Source organism: Pyrgilauda ruficollis, unplaced genomic scaffold (genome assembly GCF_017590135.1).
Source record: "Pyrgilauda ruficollis isolate IOZ18807 unplaced genomic scaffold, ASM1759013v1 scaffold57, whole genome shotgun sequence".
In the NCBI taxonomy this organism is placed as follows: Eukaryota; Metazoa; Chordata; class Aves; order Passeriformes; family Passeridae; genus Pyrgilauda; species Pyrgilauda ruficollis.
In genome coordinates, this window is record NW_024527377.1 from 6,388,340 (window position 1) to 6,413,184 (window position 24,845).

The window sequence follows — 24,845 nt, forward strand, 5'->3', positions numbered from 1 at the left end:
TGCACCCACACGTGGAGCATGTGCAGTTTCCTTGGATTGTGTGGTATTAAAGATACCAAGAGATCAGGAGTAGAAACAAGGGACAGGGGCTATTTGCAAGAAACTGATGGTATAAATGCTTTCCTCAGCTTCTTGTGACCTGTAAAACAGCTGACACCCAAAAATTAGCTGCCTGATCACTGGGCTTATGTTAGTTGAGTAGAATTAATTCAGAATTAATTCAGTCCCGAATTCTCTCAGCGCTGGATTTATAGCCCTCTTCACACAATGGAAAAACAGCAGATATATCTGGGTTTAACTTTTTCTTCAGGTGATTGCCATGATCAAAGGCCTGCAAGTGCTGATGGGGCGGATGGAGAGTGTCTTCAACCAGGCCATCCGCAACACCATCTACGCAGCGCTGCAGGACTTCGCCCAGGTGACCCTGAGGGAGCCTCTCCGACAGGCTGTCAGGAAGAAGAAGAATGTTCTGATCAGGTCAGTCTGTCCCTGAATGCAGTGCAAAACCCATATATTGATTAGTGTTGTTGCACTTTGTCATGCACAAGCACGTGGGCCTGTGTATGCTCCAGTACACAAGCAGCCAGCAGTCCTTGGCCAGCAGCTGCTCCAGAGGTAACTTTTGGGCATCATCCCAGCAACAGTAGCTGTGTATGATCCCACCTCAGGTACCTTTCCTCTCATATGTGCACAGCCATAGGTATTTTCTATCTTGAAGTAAAATCAAGCTTAAGCACTGCTTTCCCTCTCCCCCCACTCCAGTGTCCTTCAGGCAATTCGGAAGACGATCTGTGACTGGGAGGGAGGTCGAGAGCCTCCAAATGATCCTTGCCTGAGAGGGGAGAAGGATCCCAAAGGTGGATTTGATATTAAAGTCCCACGACGAGCAGTAGGACCATCAAGCACACAGGTATGTGAATGGTTGTCTCCAGTGGGGAATTCATGGTCTTAGAACCATGTGGGAGTCTCCCACCCTGTGGGTTAGCAGTTGTTTCCATGCTCTGTTCCACAAAGTCTTCATGCTGTTGTGTGTTAAATGTTGCTTTTGTGTCTAATTTCTTGTATAATTCCCAAAGCCTCTTCTTGTAGGGGCTTAATTATCTCTAACTCTGAAGGATAGTGGCTTATTTGTGCAGAGCGTGGTCACCAACTTGGAGAAGTGTTACTTTTTTGTTCCCAGAACACCAAGGCTGTGTGTGATGGTGTCTGGAGAGTGGTAACTGCATGTCACCTTTTTTCCAAAGCTTTACATGGTGAGGACCATGCTGGAGTCCCTCATAGCAGACAAGAGTGGCTCGAAGAAGACTCTGAGGAGCAGCTTGGATGGGCCAATAGTCTTGGCCATTGAGGAGTTCCACAAGCAGTCCTTCTTCTTCACCCACCTTCTCAACATCAGCGGTGAGATTATGTCAGGGGAGGCTTGAACCCAGCCCTTGCATGCTCAGAAAGACAAAAGCAGATCGGCTTTGCTCCTCGTTGACCTATGCAGAAGATTTTCCTTGATTTTTCCCAAATGTCCTACTTCTGCCTGGTTCAGGCATGCTTCTGTGCAGTAGTCGTTATATGAGCAGGGCTGTCAGCAAGAGCAAATAGCTGCAGGTGGGAATTTATTTTATAGAACTGGGTTTTCCTTCTGTCCCAGACAAACTGAGCCACTGGACACAGAAAAAGGCTTCCAAAGTAACTCCGAGCCATTCCAGTGCTCTCACTGTCCCTCTAGAGCAAAAGGGGTGATCCCTTCCTTCTTCTGGCATTACCAAGCGCTCAGGCAGCCTGGCCACGGTCTGAGTTTAAAACCAGAGACATCCTAGAAAAATGTTCTGTACCCAAAAACAAGGCTGCAGCAACTGCCTTCTGTGTCAAGCCCTCACTGCCATCCCCAGGGGGGTGACATGGATCCTATGTGCGTTCCAGAAGCTCTGCAGCAGTGCTGTGACCTGTCCCAGCTCTGGTTCCGGGAGTTCTTCTTGGAGCTGACCATGGGCCGCCGCATCCAGTTCCCCATCGAGATGTCCATGCCCTGGATCCTCACAGACCACATTTTGGAAACCAAAGAACCCTCCATGATGGAGTAAGAGCTGATGGGCTCTGCAGGGACCGTGCACGTGCTGGGGTTTGGGATTTTGTTCAGGAAGAAGGGTGGGCTGGTGATGAGCAGTCTTTCTGATGTGGGAGGTAAATAGATGTTCCTTGCTCTGCTGTCACATGAATGGTGCTGTGTGAACACCTCGTTAGCAGACACAGGGGCGACTTCCTGGCACTGGCACTTCTTCATGTGTCATAAACAACAGCTGGCAACTGTTGGGATGTGGGCAGGACACGGTGGCACCGTCACCTGCACGCAGCACTGACACAGATGTGTCACCAAAGGGGGTGGGCCCAGGCTAAGCTGCCTCAACTTTTTTTTTGTGTGTGGGATAAATTACGAGAGCGATTGCTGTTCTGCAAGTGTAATCATCTTCATAATGTTTTCCTTGTTAGGAAAACTTGGTTGTATGGGCATTGTCAGAGCACTCTCTGGAGTGAGGGCAAGGTGAAGGCTTTCTTAAAGGCAGAGAAGAAGCAAGTGTTGATTGAACAACTCATAATTAGCTCACTTCCAGGTCGGTTGTAGCTGCTTCCTGCAGAACCCAGGGATAAAGAGGGATTATTTGAGAGGCTGCAGGGGGTGGCAGTGATAGGAATGAAGTCAGAGAAAAGCCATTTTTTTACATCAGGCAGGGCATGACGTGCACTGGCTGCAGTTTATGCTCATAAGCTCCAAAGCCAATTTTAGCTGTGGTCTGTGTTCTTGCCCTCAGGTATGTGCTGTACCCTCTGGACCTCTACAATGACAGTGCATACTATGCTTTGACCAAGTTCAAAAAGCAGTTCCTGTATGATGAAATTGAAGCTGAAGTAAGTTCTCTTCATCTTTATTGCATGGAAAAAGCTCACTGGGGTCGCACTGTCCTGTTTGACCCAGCAGTTCATTATAGGCACCTTTCTCCTAAAAGAAATATCCCATCAGACTGAGAAGTTTTCAAAAAGATCAGCATTTACAGAGACCCTACAGACTCTCCTGATTAAGGGCTTCAGCTCAGCTGTACCTGTAGGGAGCCATGGAAGCCAAAAGCTGTCAAACACTGGGGACATGGCAGAGTCTGATGAGCAGAGGGTTTGAGACATCAGAGGAAAACGAGAAATTCCCTGAGAGGGAAGGGTGATTGAGGGTGGGGGACCAGGACCTGTAAGAACATGCAGAAACTATAAAGAGAGAAATGTAACTGCAATTTTCTGCTTACCTTCAGTACTGTGAGAAGTGCAGTGTGGTTTTAAGATAGTGTGACCTTTAATATATGTTTGTATTAAATGAAGGATCTGTGTTGGGTTATATTGATCTTGCATGCATAGGAAGGAGCTGCTCTGTGCTGGTGACACCCTCACCAAGTCTTGTTTTTTCTCCCCCAGGTGAATTTGTGCTTTGATCAATTTGTGTACAAGCTGGCAGATCAGATCTTTGCCTATTACAAAGCGATGGCTGGCAGGTAGGAGAGCCTGACTGCTGATGGTGACTGATGATATCGCTGCATCCAAATTGCTGTTAACCAAAAGATTTCCCTCAGGGCACAGCCACAGCAAGAAGATAACACATAGATCATCCCTGTCCCCCAGAGCTGGCTGTCCACGTCAGACCAATGTAGATGGGGAAAATTAATTAAGGAGCCACAGTTAAAAGTGAAAAAATAATAATTGGCATCTGGAGTAGCAGTCAGAGTACAGTTTGTGAGAGCAGCAGAAAAGCAAACTGAGCTTATTACAGGCATGTCCTTGCTTGACTTCTGTTTCTGTACCAGGCAGAGGACTGGAAGCCTCCCATCTCTACAAAACAGGAATATGCACTTGTCCTCACCCTAGTAAAGCAGCAGGACTTGTTCTCTCTTTGGGGAGATAGAACCTTTGTGGCATATCCTCCTTACCAATTTAAAGGGCATGGATGAAATCTCATGACCCCAAAGTGAACCAAGTCTTCCATGTGACTGCAAGTTCTGTCTCTAGGTTACATTTGGCCTTAGAGAAGGAGGACAATCACCATCACCAACCAAATGTTCCCACAGCAGATCTTCAAGGAGGGGGCACACCAGGGGAGCCACCCAGTACCTGGCACTGATATCTTACAGCACATTTTTTTATCTTTTTGAATGTTTTAGCCACAAAAGACAAGCAGGGCAGTCCCCAGATACCAACTACTGCTCTGTGATTTAGTGTGCAGAGATTTGGAATTCAGAGCCAAGATTAGAAGGGCTAAAACAACTCTGGAAAGACTCATAGAGAAGCTGATAGTGTACATTTATATTTTTCTGATGCTACTTCCCTTTTTCAGTGTTTTGCTGGACAAACGTTTCCGGGCTGAGTGCAAGAATTACGGGGTGATCATTCCATACCCACCGTCCAACCGCTACGAAACACTGCTCAAGCAGAGGCACGTCCAGGTACAGTGCAAGCAGCAGACTCCAGTGTTCATCATGACACAAAAATGAGTTATGCTTCACATTTCCCTCGCTCCTTCTTAAGTAATCTGCACTCAACCAAGGCACTTGTGCCACTATTTTCACGTTTAGCAGATTTCGAGGTTTGGTTTTAATTTGTGTGTTGAATAAAAAATAAAATACCTTTTCCCCATCAGTATATAACATGCAAATCTTTTCTTTTGCCAGTTGCTGGGCAGATCAATCGACCTGAACAGGCTCATTACCCAGCGCATCTCTGCAGCCATGTACAAATCACTGGACCAGGCCATCAGCCGCTTTGAGAGCGAGGACCTGACATCCATCGTGGTAAGAACTTTTATTGACTCTGAGTACGAGCAGGGAGACTAATACACTGCTGTGGATGCATAGTCAACTGTCTGCTGTTTTGAGTTCCCTGCAGTAGGTTTCAACCACTCATGTATCTTCCTTTATGCTGCTGAGTCTTTACTGTTTCTGTTTATGCAGCTTTAATTGCATTATTATCAGACCATTAAGCCTCTGTGTAAATCATAAGGTGACAGCAGTTAGACTTTGCAGAGCTCATATAAAAGAGTCCTGTAAACTGGGAGATGGAAATCTTGCTTTAATTCCCAGTTGGATGACAGTGGCTGTGACATTGTTCGTGTGTGTACAGGATTTTCTGTCTTTGATATGCTACAGGAGCATCAGAGTCAAGCAGTGTAAAATTACCAGTTTCCACCTTTGGAGGATTCTGAGGTGAAAGCCAGCCAGTGCTCAGTGGGGAACAAATTAATTTTGCTTCCTGCAGGTTCACAAAATACTGGAGCAGGACCCCCTTGAGTGGAAGTGCAATTGGCCCTGGCCGCTGAGTTAAATTGATGTCTTTAGTTCTGCGTGCGTGTGGATAAAAAAACCACTCCCCTGGCAACTAAATCAGCTGTTTCTGTTGCAATACGTTGCATTTTCTGCTCCTTTATGTGCTGCAGGAGCTGGAGTGGCTCTTGGAAATCAATCGCCTGACTCACAGACTGCTGTGCAAGCACATGACTCTGGACAGCTTCGATGCCATGTTCCGCGAGGCCAACCACAACGTGTCCGCGCCCTATGGGCGCATCACCCTGCACGTCTTCTGGGAGCTCAACTTCGACTTCCTGCCCAACTACTGCTACAACGGATCCACCAACAGGTGAGGAGGGAAAGCAAGGCCACCTGGAGACCCTGCTTTTCTTTCCAGAACGTCAAACCTGCCACATAAAATTGGCCTGTATTGTGGTGAGGTTTGTGCTCCCTGTGGGATGCAGCAGTTACTCTTGAAATGAATTTGAAACACACCATCTTCCTTTGGTCTTGAAAATGTTAGTAACAAATTCAAGCACCAGTTAGACAGTAATTGAAGTGGCTGAGGGTTGGTTTGCTCAGAGGGAGAGCTCTGGTAGCTGCTCAGGTACTGTTTTCTTTCCTGCCAAAAATGAGACGAAATCTCTTTTTTGGTAGGTTTTACACCACCAACAGATTGTGGCATGATTTTGCATTCCTTTTGATGTAGCTCACGTGATGAATTCTATCTAGCCTGCAACTGCAGGTCATCCCAGACCATGCCCTGTGTGTGTCAGTTAACCAGGCTCTGACCACTTCCCTCCCCATCTCCCATGCCCTCTCCAGGTTTGTGAGGACAGCAATCCCCTTCACACAGGAGCCCCAGCGGGACAAGCCAGCCAACGTCCAGCCCTATTACCTCTATGGGTCCAAGGTCAGTAAATGAGCCACAACAGCCAGAGGGGTGAGTGTTGAAAATATTTATTTAGGAAGAGAAAGAAATGCAAGGACTGGTTAATTTACAGAGTGGTGGGTGTGAATGAGCAGGGTCATATCACAGTGTGCAACCAGACAGACATGCAAGAAGCAGATTCAGTGTGCTGTTGCTTTTCCATATTCTTCTCCATGAAATGCCCATGTTAAGGGATGTCAGCACTGCCCTTGCTTAGTGTTGGCACTGAGACAGTCAAATCCATCTAAATGTACAGGGAAGTGAGCAAGTTGGTGCTCTGATGCAGTGATGCTCTCCAAGGAAGGTACCACTTCAGGAATCCCATTTTCTGTTCAAAATGGGAATTACTAACATACTTGTGTGTGCACTACTTAATACTGACAAAAAGCTTTTTTCTCAGGCTGCAATGGCTGTTTATGCAGGCATTACAAAGGCTTGGGCTGTGATGCTAGTGGAGGGGCACTCAAGTGGGAAACTACTTGAGTGGAGTTTATTTCTTATGCACATTGATTGATGACTCTGAGGTGAACCTACAGCACTGATGCACATGAGCTAATGACACTACAGTCTGCCAAGCCTGGCTGTTCCCAGAGGGCTGACTTCTTTTCTTTCTTAAAAATCATCAGCAAATTAGAGTATTTTTGTCACTTGACAAAAATCTTTCTCCCTGTGACCAATGTCTATGCCTCATGTTCTACCCTGGGACAGACAGCTGCCATGGACACACAGACAGTCCTCTTGGCAAGAGCTGGGGAAGAGCAGGACAAACCAAACCTCTAAGCAAGATTTTGTTTCCTTTTGCTTTCATTGAAGGCCATGCTGCGGCAGGATGGCCCTTTTATCATCGCTGTTTTTATAGGAAAAAAAGCAGTGAGGGGAGTTATATGGGCTCTCCTTCACGAAACTGGAGCTCCTCATTAGCACAGTGGTCATGGGCACTTCCAGGAGCTCCTCTCTCAGTCCATCACTCAGTGGCTCCTCTGGTGAGCCACTTCCTTCCCCCACTTCTTCAGGGCTGCTGTCGGGGTGCTTCAGCCTGGCAGCCCAGTGGCACCGTGCAGACCAGAACTGCAGGCAGCCGTAGGCCAGGAGGGCGAGGAAGCAGAGCAGCAGGAGGCTGCTCACCATCCACACGGATGTGGTGGGCTCGTGCTTGGAGCCGCCGAAAACCAGGGGGATTTTGTCCAGCGTGTGGAAGGTGGTGCAGTGGTTGCTGGAGGGGTAGGAGTTCTTGCAGGTGATGCAGAGGACGTAGATGGTGGAGGGTGTGAGGCGGTGCAGCACCAGGGAGCTGAGGGGGTGCGGCACGCGCTCCTCGCGGTGGAAGTTCTGCCGCAGGTAGCCGGCGAAGACGCTGTTCCAGTTGGGGCGGTACATGACGTGGTAGTAGTTCTCTGGGCAGGGGCTGCTCATGGCCCAGGACACAGTGGCACTGGTGTAAGTGATGTTGTGCACCTCGATGTTCATCGTGACCCTGAAACCAGAGGCAGGGAGAGGCTCAGGTTTCTGATTCGTGTCAAGGCTCAAAGGACACTGACATTGATGAAGTCTTTCCGTACTCTCCCTTAGATTGGACTCAGACTATCCTGGCTCACTTAGGTTACATGCTAAAATTACAAAAGACAAATCCTGCTGTTGCCCAGACTACTGTATCACTCTGCTTCATAATAAAAACATCCAGTTGGAGCACAGAGTATACTTTTTGCTCCAGTTATATTTCTTAAAAAATCTCTGTGACTGCTTGTCTGTGTCAGAAGTTATTTTAGCTTTTTGTTTCCCACAAAATAAAAATGATACTGCGAGTGTGATTAGCATAAATAGATGATTAAACTAGCTCCACCTTGCCTTGTGAAGCTGCCAATCAATGGATATTTTGATTTTATGCCTAAATGCCATTTAGAAAGCTCTATAATGGTTAATTCACTGTTTTAAGTTGTCACTGCATTTTTTGTACCTTTCTTGCTTGATAAAGTATAAACTCTTTCTGTTCCTGCAGCATCTCACATTGCAATATCAGCATCTTAAATGTGAAATCTGTAGGTTGGTGAAATATAAAAGCAGTGCCTTTAGGGAAACACAAATATATGCATAGTAAGAACAAAGACAGAAAAAAGACACTGCCCACCTAACAAATTTAAGCATTTAAACTGATTTGAGCCAGAGCCAGTGAGTAGTAGATGATGATCCCTGATGGTACAATGTCCTGTAGTTTTTTAATACTCTCTGAGCTGTGTGGCTGTTTAGCAACATCCACAAAATACTTGAGCACATCACTCCTTTAGATCCCCAAAGTGCTCTCTGAGCCTTGCTGCAGGGTTCTCTCTGCTGGCCAGAGAGTGCTCAGAGCAGCACCTCCATTCAGCTGAGCTGGTTTTTTCTTTCCTTTTTCCTCTCTCTCTAACAATAACTAACTTTCCTTTCATTCACTCAAGAATAAGCTCATTCTAATGACTGCTAATCTGTCCTTACACGAGGCTGCACATGCCCATGCTGAGCCCTCCCAGAGCCAGCACTTACCTCCAGCCAGGTCCTCGGTGGTGACAGAGGTGACAGCTCTGGTGACAGAGTGGCCTCAGGCAGTGCCTTGCCAGCACTCACCTCCCTCCTGCCTCTGCTAAATCCCTTCCCTGAACTCCCTCGTTTATACCCAGCTCAGGCTCCGTCATCTCTCACCATGGCAACCAATAGGAAAGGATGGGCAGGCATCTTCGAGTGATTTGGGCATGTTATCCCTAAAAGCTTCTGCCTGGGAGAAGTGTGTGTTTCCAAGGCAGGAAAAAAACAAGCCAGGTAGGTTTTTTTGCTGGCTTATTTGGGTTTTATTTTTTCCCTGTATCCAAAGTTACCCAGCAAGAGCATCACTGAGCCCGGCAGGGTCTGGGGTTACAGACACATGGTGTGAAATCTGGGATCCTGACCTGTTGTTCCCATTGACTCGGAGACTTTGTCTTTAATGCTATGATTTCTTGCACACTTAAACTACTGATTTAAGTTAGAGCCAGAAGCAGTACATTTTGATCCCTGCTGGTGCTGCAATTTCCAGTAGCCTTTTAATATTTTCTAAGGTGTGTGATGGGAGTAGGAATTGGGTTTGCAAAGACTTTGACCTCCTGTTGAACTGCATGGGATTAAGACCCACTCTTCTTTGAGTGCCTCTGATTTACAGACAGCTTGGGGATGTTTCCTGTCAGTCTGGTGAGAGGGCAGGAGGGAGAGGCAAAGCCAGTGCCTGTGCTGTTCAGGGGAGCAGGCTGACCCTGTAGCCAGGAGAGGACAGATGGGCCTGGTAGGGAGAGGCTCTGAACAAGTAACTTGCTCCTCTCTAAAGCCAAAATGTGCTTGAGAGGAACTTTCCAGAAATGTTGATGCTGAGTCTGGAGTTACTCATTCCACTTTCTAAGACACTCTCAGCTGTTGCACTGAAATTAGGTTGGCTGGGAGCCCTGACTTGTCTTGGGCTGTGTGCAAGTTCTTTTTTTGTCTCTTGAGTATATTGCTCTTTCATTAGCCTTCATTTTTCCAAGGGAATCCTGTATATCCTGAATAGATAGTCAGTACTATCTATTTTCCCCCTCTGTTCAATTTTATCAGATAAAACTCTCCTTGCCTTTTCTCAGGTGAGCTCAGACAGGTCTGAGTGATGGCCAACAGCAAGGTCAAAGTCATGGAAATAGAACTGGGGTTTGATTTGCTCCATTTGTTGCCTAAAGCTTCTCCAGAGCATTGCTGGTAACCTCCTGAGCTCCTAAAGCAATGCTGGGACCTTGCCCACCTGCTCACAATTACAGATGGCTGTCCCTGAGATCTGGGTGCAGGGTGGGCTCTGTGGGACACTGGGAGCTCTGCCCCATGCTGCAAATCTCAGCATCCCATCCCCAAAACCTGCCCATTTGGCCCCAAACCAAGGATGGGGCAAATCTTCCCGGTGTCTCCAGCTGCTGCTCACAGGAAGTGTCAGGGTCAGGCTTTTGCTTTGGTCCTCTGTGGGGTCAGAAGTGGCCACTGAGCACAGGGGAGTGAGCTGTGCTGAGCTGTGCAGTGCAGCCAGCTTGTGCCTTCAGCTGCTTTGTCTTAAAATACCCACTGGTGTCATTTTTTACATCCTACAGTCTCTACCCCAAGCTGTGTATCTCACCCTTAAATGGAGTTATATTTTTAATTGCTGGCAGAGCATTATTATTAGACACAAGCCTGCTGTTAGTGCACTGTATGGCTCTGCAGAGAGCTCCATGAACCCACCTCATCCTGCAGACAGGCAGGCGTGAATCATCCTGCTCATCTGCAGCCAGTGCCCATCCTAAAATGCCTCTTCTCCCAGTCAGGCTAATTGCTGAGACCCTCACTCAAGGGAGAAGCTCTCCAGCCCCTTTATCCCACTGAGGAGTGAGGGAATGCTGCCAGGTTGGGGCTGTGCAGCAGCACCAGCTGCTGGCTGCCTCTGCAGCCAAATATCAGCCCTGCTGTGGGAAAAACCTGACCAGCTGCACCACAGCTGGTACCAGTGGTGGTAGCCCATCCCAGGGGAGCAAGGCACATGCACAGGCAGAAGTCCCCTGGACATGGAATAGCAAAGAGGCCTCCAGAAATGAATGTGGATTTATGAGCCCACTGAAATAAGGATTTTTTTATTCCCCCAAGCTAGGATGAGCTAGTGTGCTAAGTCTGGGGAAATAACAGGGTAAAGGAGCCTACAGGGAGGTGTGGAAGCGGGGTGCAAGGAGCCATCTCTGCCCACTTGGATCACCCCTTTAGCACTTGCATTCTGGGGACACCAGGGCTGTCAGTGCCTTGCAAAAGTTAAAGCAACAAAAGCTGTGGGAGTGTGGCTGGGCTGGGGCCCTGGAGCACTGACTTCCCTCTGGGGTGGTCAGGTTGGCCATTTGGCAAATGTTCCAGGTTGGGCATTACCTGGTGTTTAAACAGAAACACTCTTCAAAAAAAAAAAACTTTGCCATTTTTCAAATGTATCAGGGTGGCTTTGGGTCTGTCTCTACCAGATTTTTAAAGACTTGGTTATCTGAGGATGCAGACAGAAGCCTAATTGAGGTGCTCAGTTCTCTTAAGAGCTGGTATCCAAGGACCTTTGAAAGTAGGCTTCTGCCTGCCTAAATAATTCTTAACTCTGACACATACTCAGGGCCTTTTTTTTTTTTTTTTAAGTTTTGATGGGAGAGAAAGGTCTTGCTTATTGTAAATGGGCCTCCAAGGCAGTCTTTCTGCACTTAATATTGTGTTTCAGGGCTATTTGCACCTACCAGGAACAAGAGGTGAAATTGCATTTCACAGAAAATAGGGGAGTTTCTAGCTGTGCCTTATTTCTGCTGGTTCAAAGAGCACTTAGGAATTACAGCAGGTAACAACCTACTGGGCCATATCTGTAGGGCTGTGACAAAATGAGGGAGAATTAATTGATTAAAATAACTGACATGGCTGTGAAAGAGTGGTCAGTACACTGGTGAAATTTGATAGCTGAGAGCAAAAGAAAATGTTTTTCCAGTTTTTAGCCAATGACTTTGTAAGCCATTAGCAGCTCAGATGAAGTGTTAAAAGTAAACTTTGTGGAGGGAGGCAGGAGTGGAGGATGACAGGAGCCTCCAGCTGGGAGTATTGCAGCAGTGGTGGAGCAAAGACAAAATTTTGCCCTGTTCTGGTACTCCAGCCCTTGCTCCCTTTCACCCAAACCTCCTCAGTGCCTTCATCCCATCACTGCCTTGGCCCCATTGCTGGCAGGAAAGGGAATCCCTGTAGAATATGTCTGCAATGTCCACAGGGAGGTATTTGGGATTCAGTCTAATTTGTTTCCTTATCTTTGTTTCACCTGTAGGTAAGCATGAGCCTGGGGTTAATCTGTATTTTGCTGGAAGGGGCACTACGTGCCAGGATCTTTTCCAGGATGTCTTTTTTGTTGTTCCCTGAGTCTGAAAGGGAGATGTCATGGGGGAGAGTGCAGCCCCTCTGCTGGGCTGAGTTGTGATGCCAACACTCCCATTGCAGAGCCCTCTCTGAGCACGTGGTGTCTCAGCTAAATCTGACTCTCAGTACTTCTCTGCAGAGCTCACAAGTGAATTCATTCCCCCTGCTTCTCTTTGCCTCACACCAAATGGATCCTGTAAATGTTCCAGTAATGAAATGTTGCAGCAATTTCCATGTTTCCAAGATGACAGTGATAGAGTACATTCCTGGAAATCACTTTCTGTTCTCTGCTGCTAAGAATTTTTGGGGGCAGTGTCCTGGGTGCCATTCTCCCTAGACCAGTGTCAGATTCTTACCCTTGGCACAGATCCATGGGATGTCTGTTAAGTAGAGGCTGATGTAAAGCTTTGCAGGAATCAAAAAGGACCTTTTCTGTGTCTTTTCCATCTGCCCTTAAACTCAGGTGCTTCAGTTCCTGCTTTTCTTAATAAGCCTCATTAAAGGAAGTGCTCATAGGGGAAAAAAAATCTGTCTGCTTAAATGTATGTAAAACTTCATTTTAATGGAGAACAATTTGATTTTGAAGAAGCAAAGGGCCACTGAACTGAAATATTTGATTGGGAGTGTATGGGAGAGTAAATTACCTTGGAAATGAAAGTGGTGTTGCTACATAGGAGGATAATAAAACCTTGTGACATGACAGTGTTGAGGTTAGAATATATCTGAGCACAGAGGAAGAAAAGCAATCTTTTCTCCTACAAGAAGCACAAGTGGGAATGACCATTGGTATTATTATTTCTCCTCCTCCTCCTTAAAATTTGTACTGATGGAACATAATACTGTGATAAGAGAATTATAGGTCTGGTCAGGAATTACAGGTCCTGTAATTGTCACTGTGCTTCCAATTTGCAGCCTCTCAACATCGCCTACAGCCACATCTACAGCTCCTACCGCAACTTCGTGGGGCCGCCTCACTTCAAGACCATCTGTCGGCTCCTGGGCTACCAAGGCATAGCTGTGGTCATGGAGGAGCTGCTGAAGATTGTCAAGAGCCTGGTAATTCTGAGCCTGGCCCCTGGATGGGGACAGGCAGTGTGGGCGTTGGGATCGGGGTGTTGGCATCCGGGCACCGTCGTGTCTCTTGATCCGCGCCGGAACACTTGGAGCCATGGGCTGATTTTCAGTGGTGAGGAATCCCAGAGATTCCTGTGGGATGATGGAGTGTTTCAGCAGGATCAGACAGCATTCAGCACAAAGATTTTACGGTTGACTAAATGGAATTTAGTGCATTACCTCATATAATGTATCCACAGGGTGCAGGTGTGTAACTCCAAATGACAGCGAGGGCTTTAAACTAAGCAGTGTGCTCTGCTCTAATCCATTATGTCCAAAACATCTGATCTGCAGAAACTTGCTCTACATGAATGTAAATTCTTTATTAAACTCTTGAGTATCTAGGGATCATTCCTCAGGTGGAAGGAGCATTTCCTGTGCTAGGGAGTGAGTCCTTTGGCAGCTCTGGTGAAATGCTTTTTGGGTTAGAAGCACAAGTCCAGCTGCATCTAAGACTAAGCCTTGTTTTGGATTTCAGCTGCAAACAATGCAAACACAGCAAGCTGTGTTTTGACGTCAAAAATCCATGCAGCTGGATTTATTCTTTGGGAGCAAGCTGTAAAAGCACTCTAACTCCATACACTTGGACTGAATTTCATATTTGAGTGAAATCGAAATTAAGCAAGTTCTTCTCAGACTCCAGCTGAAGTTTCATCCTGTGCTGTCAGATGTGGACCCATCCACAACCAGCGTCTTTCAAAACCAGTGCCAGGAGACCTGGCATTCCAGTTTAGCCTCTCTTTGTCTCCAACAGCTCCAAGGCACCATCCTGCAGTATGTGAAGACTCTGATTGAAGTAATGCCCAAGATCTGCCGCTTGCCAAGACATGAATATGGCTCTCCAGGTGGGTGCTGCTGGTAGCATCTTTCAGCAGGAGCTCAGCCATATGTTGCTGCAGCATTTACTTGGGCCAAAATCATGATTAATCCAGGCTGGGCACCTGTCCTGCCAGTGCCACTTAGAGCCAGGTTTGCTGGGACACTTTCAGCTGCTCTGCTGTTAACACTGGAACATGTATAGGAAACCTTTGCAAGAAATCTCCTGCTGGAAATTTCCTTTTGAACACATAGATGGCTGATAAGGGAATGTCTTCTGGTAGCCTCTCTTATGTTTTCAGGATTCTGTAAGGTTTTGTGAGTTCACTGGTATTTTTAAATGCTCTCTTTAGCTGGTGAAGAGATTTTTTGCAGCATTGCTGCAGTCAGAAGCTGTGGCTGCTGTACATGAGCCAGCACCAAGTCATCCATCACAGTCTGGAACCTCTTTCCTCCTCTGATGAAGAAATCCAGGGAGTTTTATGTGACTTACTCCCTATTTCCCAAGGCTTGCTGAAAGCAGGATAAGACACTGCATGTTAGTTTTTCCCAATGCCAGTCTCTGTGTATCCATTTAGCAGCTGCAATTTGTGATTTAGGGAATACCAGACACTGATCATCTTTTCATCCAAATTACCTGGAAGTGATTCCAATCTCTTTCTGCCTGTCCTTCCTTGTCTTTTAAGGAATCCTGGAGTTTTTCCACCACCAGCTGAAGGACATCATTGAGTATGCAGAGCTGAAGACTGACGTGTTCCAGAGCCTCAGAGAAGTGGGCAATGCCATTCTCTTCTGCCTCCTTATCGAGCAGGCTTTGGTAAGGCAAAACCCCCACACCAACATCGTACCCGAAATTTCCAGCTCAAGAGTAGAAGTGCAAGTGGGTTCTCCAGCAGAAGAGTTTGGGAAGTGTTATTTTCCAGCTTCTCATGTTCTCAGGGTCTCTGTGGGGCTGTGTTATTGGAGTCTGTGGGTGTGTCCGTGGGGATGGTGTGCATTGGCACTGGGTCAGGCCTCTGGGATGGCTGAATCTGAGTACTGGAAGATCCAGATTTCATTCTTGGACTCAAAGCTGCCCCTTGTTTGTCCTGCTTAGAAATAAAACCAACTGGAGTTAATTTCTAGATTGTAAGCTCTCTGGGGCAGGGATCAATACTTTACATATATATATATATTTGTACAGTGAGAAGTAGATTTGATCCCTCTGCTCTTTTGGGGTGCCAGTGCAATGGAAACAACTTGGTTGATTGTAATGGTGAAATGGATAAAGCAATCCAACAGGAAGGAAATCTGCTGGTGATATATGGCCTAGGACATCTTCACTGAAAATTTGGCTGGAGTAACAACTTGGTATTGCCCCCTGCACAGGAGTTTTACACGTGCACAAGTCTCTCAGCTCACATGATGCCCTTACTAGTGTGGGGCAAAAGCTGTGGCTGAGTGCCACTCATCTTTAGCTCCTAGTTTTTCACATAACAAATTTACCAAGCAATGAATTTATCTCATAATTTAGCCCAGAGCCAACTGAGGAGTGCTCAATAACACAACTGTACATTAAATGTGCATACTGTGTCATAATGGTTTGGGCAGGGTTGTTTTGGTTTTTCCAGAAATACTTCAAAATTACCTCCCTAGCATAAGACAGAATTTCCAAGCAAAACCAGGTGGTTTGTTCAGAGCAAAGCCATAAGAAAGTTCAAAGATTCCAAGCTTTATCTGGCCATAGAGCACAGAGAAAACTAAAAGTCTCTGCATGACCTCAAAATGGATATTTCTGCCCTTGCCTTTGCATTCTAACTCCAGATCTAGAGACTTTTAATTCTTGGGGTAGTGTATCAAGCACATTCAGTGAGCAGTGGTTGCATAATATGAAGACAAGAGATGTATGTGTATCACCCAGCAGCTTGGCTGTTGTAGAATTTTATAGAATGGCCAGAGTTGCTAACTATTCTGGTAGTTTCTGTTCCTTTTGTGGCTTTGTCAGTGCTTCCTGCTGTTCCCAGTGTTGGGTTTTCTGCTGGATGTACTGCATTTGCCTTTCCTATCACATCTTTAATGGGACACTCAAGGGACATGGTGGTTTCTTTAGAAATCCTTCATTTCAATGCAGAAATGTTCCTTCAGTCCCAGGAACTGTACATCAGCAGTGTACTGGCATTTTAGAAAAGCAGAAAATAAAGATGATGGGAATTTGGGGATCCTTTAAGGAAGGCTACCCATCAAAGTCCACATCTGCCTACCTTCTATGCCAGACAAAGTCTCTCCCTCTTGGATCCTCTGTTTTTCCTTGCAGTAATAGGCTTGGAATACAAAGCCATTTTGCATGCAGTGGGCACTGTTTCCCACTTGCTGGAGGATGTCAAATGCACAGAGCCATCACAGAACAAGATTTTCCCTCTAATGGAGCTCTTGTGCAGCAGGAGGAATTGCTTTTATACTGCAATTACGTTCAGAGCTGTCTGAGTGATCTAAGGCTGATGGTATTTGCTGGCAAAAATGGCTCTGATGCAGATGTCCAGTCTGCTGTATTTTACCCCCTTTTTATTGTTTAAGTTTGAGGAACAAGGGGTTGCTTGGGATGAAATTTCTAAGCAGAGTTTGTGCTCTCAGTTAATGGGCCTTGGGGAAGAGGTCTGTTAATAACATGACTAATTTTGGGACAGATATGAGGTGAATGCAGGCTGCAAATGGCTGAAAATGCTCACTTTATTAGAGGAAAACAGCAATGGAAGAACATTCACCTAGGAATGAACAGTGTTTTGCAAACAAAATGACCAAGGTGGCAGGCCCACTCCGTTAGCATCAGCACCTCTGTGCCCGTGGAGGGGCCCCAGACTGTTCCTGTCCCTCCAGCACTGTGTCACAAACTGCACTCCCACAAACTTGCTCTCATCCCAGCATCCATGCGCCAGTGCAGCCTCCTGCAGCTCCATGCTCTGCTGTCCTGCTGGCTGGAAGGGTGGTGTCCACCCCTGCATCCCAAACAGGCCCAGCCGAGCCATTCCATCCGGGCCCCGGGTTCCTCCTGCTGCGCTGTCATGATCTGCTTCCCAGTGTGTCTACATCTCTCCAGTGAGCTCAGAACTGAAAGCATGTCCTGGGAGTAGGCTTTGGCAGGAGCAGGCTGATGCCTTGTCGTGACACGATGCCTCTGTGTTGAACAGCTTTGGTTTCCTCGCTGCTGTTTCCCATTGCAGACTCGTGTACAATGTACTGTCGGCCATCGCTCCTCAGTCTCCACCTGCCTATTTCTAGGTTTCTCCTCCTTGTGCATCTGTGTTTGGGATTATTTTTTTCTCAAGTGCATTGGCATGCATCCCCTCAGGTGGCATCTCATGGTGTTATTCCTCTCTGGACTTCTGTTTTATTCTTCCTGGTGCCTGCACCACTGGGATTCTGATAGCCCTGGCTGAGAACACCACACCAACAACCAAATAATTTCAGAGCAGTTACGATGTGCCTATTTGCAGAAGAGCCACATATCAGTATATTTTTCATGCACACTTCCTAAAATAACTAAGCCAAAGGGTAATTTCCACCTGGGCACTCTCTTAAAGAACAGGCTGCAGGAATTCCTTCAGGGTAAGATGAAATAGAAACCTCCGTATTCTCTATCCCCCTCTTACTTTCAGGGCTAGTAAGTAGGAGAGAAAATCAGTATAAAGATCTGGCCTTAGGCTGGCAGGAAGTAACTTATTTGAGTTAGGAAAACTTCTTGACTGAAGCTGAAGTGTTACTTCTAGTTTTAGATCATTTCAGTTCGAACACTGAAGTTACTACTGAGCTGGGTTGGATCTGAATAGGTGCTGTAGGTGTGAACTGTTGTAGTGTTGCCCAGGCCCCTGAGCCATTCACTCTCCCCCATAGGTATTTTTTAACTTACTTTATCTTTCTTTCTTCCTGCCTCAGTCCCAGGAAGAAGTTTGTGATTTGCTGCATGCTGCTCCCTTCCAAAATATTTTGCCCAGGGTCTACATCAAAGGTAAGAAGCTGAGAGGGAAGCAGTGGGCAGACTCAGAGGTCTCTGCCCAGAGGCTGTTTTCTCTCCCATCTCTGCTGAGGATTAGCTCTGACCCTGCTTCCCCCTCCAAACAGATCAGTGGATACAGCCAAACATCAGGTGCAAACAAAAGCCAGGGGTGCATTTCCTGTAGCATAGTTACGACCTCAAACCTCAGTGAGTTCGGGGGTTCCCTTAAGGTTTGGGAGCCATTTCACAGCCTCTTTGGAGAATGGCAGCATGAAATGTCCATCTCAGCAGGAGTGCTCGGTAACAGGGACGTGCTTTGGACATGTGTGATAAAGCTGCTGCTGAGACTGCACTCGCCCATCCCTCCCTTCTCCGCATCACTGGCCCCTCATTGCTGTCGGTTTGGCTCCCTGATCCCACAGTCTCCTCGGATGGTTGCTGGGGGGCAGCTCTGAGCAAACTCGGCGGAAAGTTGCGGGGTCTCCACTTCCTCCTCTCATTTCACTGTTTGCTGCTCGCTTGACAGAAGGAGAACGCTTGGAGGTGCGCATGAAGCGTCTCGAAGCCAAGTATGCCCCACTTCACCTGGTTCCCCTAATAGAGAGGCTGGGCACTCCGCAGGTAAGGATTGCATTGGAAGGGATGGCTGTTGGAAACTCGTAGCAGTCCCCACATGGCCTGCTTGGCCTTGGGAAAAGTGATCCTTTTTCTTTTCATTATTGATTGATTGATTTTTTCACCAATTGGATGAGCAAATCCAAATCCTTGCCCGAGCAAACACTCTGAAGGGAAATTCATGAGCGGGTCCAGGGACCACACACAATTTGTGTGTTGCTGCCTCCAGTCAGGAGAGCTGGCAGGGAGCTGTAAGGCAAGTGTGCTAGAAGCCAGTTCTGAATCAGAACAACTCCAAAAACCTCTTCAACTCCACTTTAAAAAAATGGAGAATTGCTGGAGTGGTTTAAGGAAAATCTTTGCAGAGCTGTCCTAACAATCAATTGCCATCACTTTTGGGGATCCCATTTTAGGACTGCAGAGGGGTCCATTTGAGCTCATCCCTGTCAAGGAATACATCTGAGAATGGTTTCCCTCCTAGCACATGCTTAGAGCTTCAGCACATGCTTAAAATTACGGCTCCATTTAAGTATCTTCTTGACGTGGGTCTCAGCTTGGGAAAGATCTCTTGTGCAGAAACTCAGTACTGTTTAAAATATCTCCCTAGCCTGATCAGTGTAATGGGCAAAATTTGAGCTCCATTGATAGTAATAATCAAACTTCAAGTGCCCATTTACTTGGGGTTGATGGGATAAAAATCTTTCAAGTATCAAATGAATCAACACCCTTTTCCTGTAATGTACTGATGAGGGAATGGAACGAACACTCAGCTGGTGTAGGAGGTGACAGATCTGTGGCAGGCAGAAAGTGGTTGATATTTTTTCCTGTATTTTTTTCTCATGGATCAAGGACATTTTGAACTTTGCATCATTGGAAATCATCTGAAACAGAGAAATTGGCTGGATAACTGAGGACTTTATCTTACTCTGTAGACATTTCCTTTTAAAGGAGACATTCAAGAAAAACAATTCACCTCTGTGTTTTCGTGTCTTTGTGTTGGTCTTTCTATCTCTCCTTCTTTCCATGCAAAATCATCATTGAATTCTGCTATGAGAGTCCACTCGTTGCTTATCTCTGCTGTAGTTATAATGGTGATGAAAACAAAAGATATTTCACGTCCCACTAAAAAGTTATTTTTATGTAAACTGTTCCCATATTCATCACACAGGTACAGTGGGGTACCTTTTTTTTTTTTTTTTTTGAGCTCAAATTTAAATGAACACAAGAATTGCTTTCTATAGGTGCCTCCATAGCTTCTAAGCTTGCTCCTTTTATGCAGTTTTGGACATGCATTTTGGAAATGCAGTTTTGGACACAGGCCATACAGGATTTTTTCCTACAGAATGCATAAATGCCTTGTAACAATTGTCCAGAATCTAAGCTGAAGTTGCCTGCTCGAAGCCTCTCCCAAAAGGTGGCCCCATGCATGTTATAGTGGGGATCTATGGGTTTTTGCAGGTTTTGGGTAGGGTTCTGTCAAGTTCAGCAGTAAACAGGCTGTAAAAGAGGTTCAAAAAACTGGAAAATCAAAACTGGATTTGTGTAATGGCGGTGATTATGCCAATGATTTTTGTAGATAATTACTTTGCATTGGAAATCCAGAAGCAGCTGTTTGATGGAGTATTTATAAAGAACCAAGGGGGTCAAAGTGGTTCATTAAAGGAATCCTCTCCCCTTTAATGCTGACCGTAAAGGTATTTAGTAAGAGATTTTCAAAAGTGCTTGGTCAGTCTGGTTTCTTCCCTGGAAATAATCAGAGCATTTGCTTCTGAAGACAGAAGGAGTAATTGAGTCAGCACAGTGGCATCCTGTAGCAATTTACCTTGAAAGCAACCTTCCTCTGCTGATCTTAGAAATCAGTGGGACCCCAGACTGAGGCAGCTCTGAACACAGGATCAACAGCTCTCCAGCTGCTTTGTCTATGTTAAGATACCCACCCTAGGATGGTAGTCCTAGGTATCAAAGACTGGTCTTACTGTGATAAATCTTAGAACCAAATTCTGTCTGTGAATGTGCATGTCTGAGTGGCACTACGTACACTGAAAGCCAGATGCATCCCTTTCTAAATTAAGATTTCTTCAGAATTTGTGTACTAAGATCACTGGATAAGTTTATTCTCAAAAGTGTCCATTTCATCACTATGTTTTAGCAAACAGTAATGCTAACACCTAATTTACATTTGAAATGGCTCTGTTTCTACTGTGCCCTCATTTTGCCATGATAGACCAGTGTGTGCAGATCTGTGCCCATAAGAGCTTGGAGCAGGTGAGGAGAAGGACACTGTAGAGCCTTTAGCTAAAAAGCTGGATGAAATAAACCTTTACTTGCCAAGCAGGTGTGTGCCATAGAATCAGTGATAGTTACTGCTTTTAACAGATCAAGGGATCCCAGACCAAATGTGGCCTCTATGATGACAGCTTTCCCTTGATATTTGCTATTAGTTAAACACTAATTGAGCTGAGGTCCCCAGAACATCCTTGAAATTGTGGCACAAGCAAGAATTGAAATGCTTCTAATTTCAAGAGCAATGAAACTAAAAATGCTTGAGGTTACTGCCAGCATAAATTGATAATCAGGAATGGGGATGTGCAGGCACATTCATGCATTTTTCAGAGAGGAATGAAGATGACCCAAGTAAACCAAGCATAATTCATGTTCTTAATGTCTGGCCAGGACATGTGCCTGCCCGTTTTCCCAGCTGCTGTGAGTCTCCATCATGACTGATTGGGATAACATTTTTACAGGCATTGCAGGGACAGCTGGAAATGGAGCAAATGCTTAAAAACTGCTTAAAGCTCCAGGAAGTCCTCTGGGATAGGCAGGGTCTCAGTCAATGTCGCACTTGTTCTGTGTGCCTGTTCCAGAGTGGTGGGAGGGGTGAAGGCTGCCTGTGCAGTCACTCCTCTGCCGAGGTGAGCACGGCAGAGCCAGAGCCTCCCACAGCCACAGGCACGGCTCTGACAGCACCCAGCTCCCATTTCATGAGTTAGTTTTGGCAGCGCTGCAAAGAGAATTCAGTCCTGCCACTGGAACAGGAGGAAATGGTGCAGCTGAGAGGATACCAGGGCAGTGAGAGACCCCCACACTTGCACCACTCAGTGAGCTTGGGTGAAGGCACTGCTTGCTTGTTTTAAATCACTCCCCCCCTTTTTTTTTTTTTTTTTTTTGTCCTCTTGGGGAGCAGTGGCGCTGAAATGAAGTTAATTCTCTTTTAATTTGCCTCTAGTGCAAAAGCCAAAATAACTTCATCCAGTGGAGCTACTCCAAATTTGTATATCTAAATCTGTGCAGGGATGTCACAGAAATTATCCACGTGTGTAAAGCTTCCAAATCTGGGAAAAATTATTTGGCTTTCTTATAAACCACAAGGTTTTCAGTATCAAGTTTGCAGTGGCTTCTCATCTTCCTCAGAGCTTTTTAACCCTAACTACAAAAGAAATCAAGAAAGCCATAGGCTATCTGCATTTTGAAGAGATGATGGCAATGTCCTGGGAAGCAAAATGTCCCTGTTCTCTCCTGTTTTATCTTCATAATCTGCAGAAATCATGAGACGAAACCCATTAAATGAATCATGAAATTAAAATCTTGAAATGAAACACTGAGTAGCGCTAACAGGGCAGAGAGCATGTTAGCAGAATTAAGGATCAGTATTTCTGGTCAGAGCTTTGCCTTCAGCTCTGGTGTTCTGACGTACATAGTTACTCCAAAAGATTCTGAGGTCGGTGAAATAGAGCAGAGCTCCACATTAATCCTCCTGTCTGAGGGATGAGCATTCTCTGGTGGGAAGTGCCATGGGAGCAGCCATCAGAGGTAAGGCTGGACCTCCCACGAGGAGCCTGGGGAGAGACCAGGCAGCGTTAAACCCGGTGGGTGTGGGTCCCATCCTCACTGGTGTCCCTCTGGCTGTCCCTGTCCTCAGCAAATAGCCATCGCCCGGGAGGGTGACCTACTGACCAAGGAGCGGCTGTGCTGCGGGCTCTCCATGTTCGAGGTGATCCTGACGCGCATCCGGAGCTACCTGCAGGACCCCATCTGGCGCGGGCCGCCCCCCACCAACGGCGTCATGCACGTGGACGAGTGCGTGGAGTTCCACCGGCTCTGGAGCGCCATGCAGTTCGTGTACTGCATCCCCGTGGGCACCAACGAGTTCACGGCAGAGTGAGTGTCCCCAGCCCCCAGGTGCCCTCAGCTGCAGGGAGAGCCTCGGTGGAGGTGGAGGGGGAATGTGGGTCCTTGGTGAGAGGACTTGGTTCTGCTCAGCTTTGTGTTGGAACAGCTGGAGGAAAGAGAAAGGTAAAGGGACGTGCCCGAGGTGACAGGGCCAACAACCTAATACTGTGTCCTCACCCATCTTACCCCGTGGTTCATCCTACACAACCTAGCCTGGGTGTAATTCTGTGTTATCTCCTTCTGGGTTCATTTTCTCTAGGTGTATACTTATTTTCTAGGAGCAGGACTGAACCCGATTTCCCTGGGAATTCACCAGAGAAAGTTCCTGGTGCCATGATACTTCTCTTGCCTAACTCTATCCTGTCATGTCTCCCCACCCATCACCCTGCTCCTCCCTCCAGGCAGTGCTTTGGAGATGGTCTGAACTGGGCAGGTTGCTCTATCATTGTTCTCCTTGGACAGCAACGGCGCTTTGACCTTTTTGACTTCTGCTACCACCTGCTGAAGGTGCAGAGGCAGGATGGGAAAGATGAAATCATAAAAAACGTGGTAAGTTGAAGGGTGAGGTCCCAAAGGACCCAAACCAGCACACTTCTTTCTGTTTTATATCCTGCTTTGCCAAACTCATCAATTACAGCAAAGCCTGGTGGTAATCTTATTCCTACTGGCTGCCCTTGCTGTAAGGTTTCCATCTGCAGAGAGGCCAAGGCTTTAATTGGCTTGAAAATCAAATCTTTTTTCTCCCAAAGCTTTTCCCTTCTTCCTGGGGTTGGGAAGCTGGACCTGAGGAGCTGGTATTTCCAGCAACCATCCTGTGATCTCGCTGACTTTATCAATAAGCAGCTGGGAGCCTAGACTTTGGAGTGGTTAACTGAGGACCACTCAGTGATCCTGTTAATGCTCTGTCTTGAGTCATCAAACCTAATAATGAAGCGAGTCACCGGTCCCTGCGAGGTGCTAAGTGGAACAGGAACATGTGTTAGAGCTGCTTTGCCTTAGCAGAGCTTTCCAGCAGCAGGGCACAGATGCTGCTACTTCCTAGCTGGTCAGATGACATAAGACCCTTCATGTACTCTGTTTCTCTCCCTCACCATCCCTCCAGCCCTTGAAGAAGATGGCCGACAGGATCAGGAAGTATCAGATCCTGAACAACGAGATCTTTGCCATCCTGAACAAGTACATGAAGTCAGTGGAAACAGACAGTTCCACGGTGGAGCACGTGCGCTGCTTCCAGCCCCCCATCCACCAGTCGCTGGCCACCACCTGCTAGTGTGGACACGGACCCTGCATGGGTTGGGAAGGGAGCAGGGACTGAACCCAAACCAGCTGGGAGGGGTAAACTTGATGGTGTGAGGCCTGACAAGGGAGTGAGGCTGGGTCTGCCTCTCCACACGAGGACACACCTTCCCTCGCCCCGTTTGAGTGCATGTTCCTCTGTACCATCCCTGTGATCGGTTTTACTCGTAGCTTTCGGACTTGAGGGGGGGTGGGGGTGGGTGGGCAAAATGTGCTTTTCTTCCATGAAGTGGTCCAGTTTTCCCTGTGATTCACCCAGTCCAAACATCTCTCTGAAGCCATACTGCAGCCTCAGGTGGGAGATCTCCACGCTCCCACGGCGCCGGGAGCCCGCTCCCGCTGCAGAAGCAGCGGGACAAATCAACACCCCCGTGACATGTGCCACCAGCCAAGGAGCAGGAGGGGCTGAAGACTAGTCCCTTATCCACTCTTAGAGGAGAAGAAGGGATGAAGGCAGGATGTCATCCATGGCAGTGCCCTGAGGATCGAGTGCTGGGTGCAGAGGAGCCCTGCCAGGCTGGTTGTGGATGGATGCCTCACCCAGCTTTGTGCTCTCTGCTGTGTCCTTGGCCTTTCCAGCAGTTGTTTCCATGAGTTTTGGCATATGGGCTTGAGGATAGCAATTATGCAGTCACCAGATAACTCCTCAGCACTTCAGAGAGCTGGGGAAACAGAAAACAGCCTGGCTTTTTCCATGCTATGGGACATCCAC

The 24,845-nt window shown here is 46.9% G+C and overlaps 2 protein-coding genes across 2 annotated transcripts in view; one reads left to right on the plus strand and one right to left on the minus strand.

Annotated features, from left to right (window-relative positions):
* Nucleotides 1–24,305, plus strand: part of CYFIP2 (cytoplasmic FMR1 interacting protein 2) — a 45,872-nt gene extending 21,567 nt beyond the window's left edge. Inside the window, exons 14-31 of the mRNA XM_041481946.1 lie at nucleotides 311–477; nucleotides 763–910; nucleotides 1,245–1,398; nucleotides 1,915–2,071; nucleotides 2,802–2,898; nucleotides 3,451–3,527; nucleotides 4,364–4,472; nucleotides 4,698–4,817; nucleotides 5,459–5,658; nucleotides 6,135–6,222; nucleotides 13,066–13,209; nucleotides 14,021–14,111; nucleotides 14,769–14,899; nucleotides 17,992–18,064; nucleotides 18,579–18,673; nucleotides 22,587–22,825; nucleotides 23,239–23,386; nucleotides 23,940–24,305. Of these exons, the coding sequence (XP_041337880.1) occupies nucleotides 311–477; nucleotides 763–910; nucleotides 1,245–1,398; nucleotides 1,915–2,071; nucleotides 2,802–2,898; nucleotides 3,451–3,527; nucleotides 4,364–4,472; nucleotides 4,698–4,817; nucleotides 5,459–5,658; nucleotides 6,135–6,222; nucleotides 13,066–13,209; nucleotides 14,021–14,111; nucleotides 14,769–14,899; nucleotides 17,992–18,064; nucleotides 18,579–18,673; nucleotides 22,587–22,825; nucleotides 23,239–23,386; nucleotides 23,940–24,107 (2,406 nt within the window). The 3' untranslated portion in view covers nucleotides 24,108–24,305. The remainder of the gene's footprint in view (nucleotides 1–310; nucleotides 478–762; nucleotides 911–1,244; nucleotides 1,399–1,914; nucleotides 2,072–2,801; nucleotides 2,899–3,450; nucleotides 3,528–4,363; nucleotides 4,473–4,697; nucleotides 4,818–5,458; nucleotides 5,659–6,134; nucleotides 6,223–13,065; nucleotides 13,210–14,020; nucleotides 14,112–14,768; nucleotides 14,900–17,991; nucleotides 18,065–18,578; nucleotides 18,674–22,586; nucleotides 22,826–23,238; nucleotides 23,387–23,939) is intronic.
* On the minus strand, nucleotides 6,258–8,856 carry FNDC9 (fibronectin type III domain containing 9). The gene is made up of 2 exons (XM_041481945.1): nucleotides 8,758–8,856; nucleotides 6,258–7,714 (listed from the first exon to the last, which is right to left on the minus strand). Exon 2 carries the CDS (start codon nucleotides 7,705–7,707, stop codon nucleotides 7,045–7,047), a length of 663 nt encoding a protein of 220 aa, XP_041337879.1. The 5' UTR covers nucleotides 7,708–7,714; nucleotides 8,758–8,856; the 3' UTR covers nucleotides 6,258–7,044.
* Nucleotides 24,306–24,845: the final 540 nt, after the last annotated feature.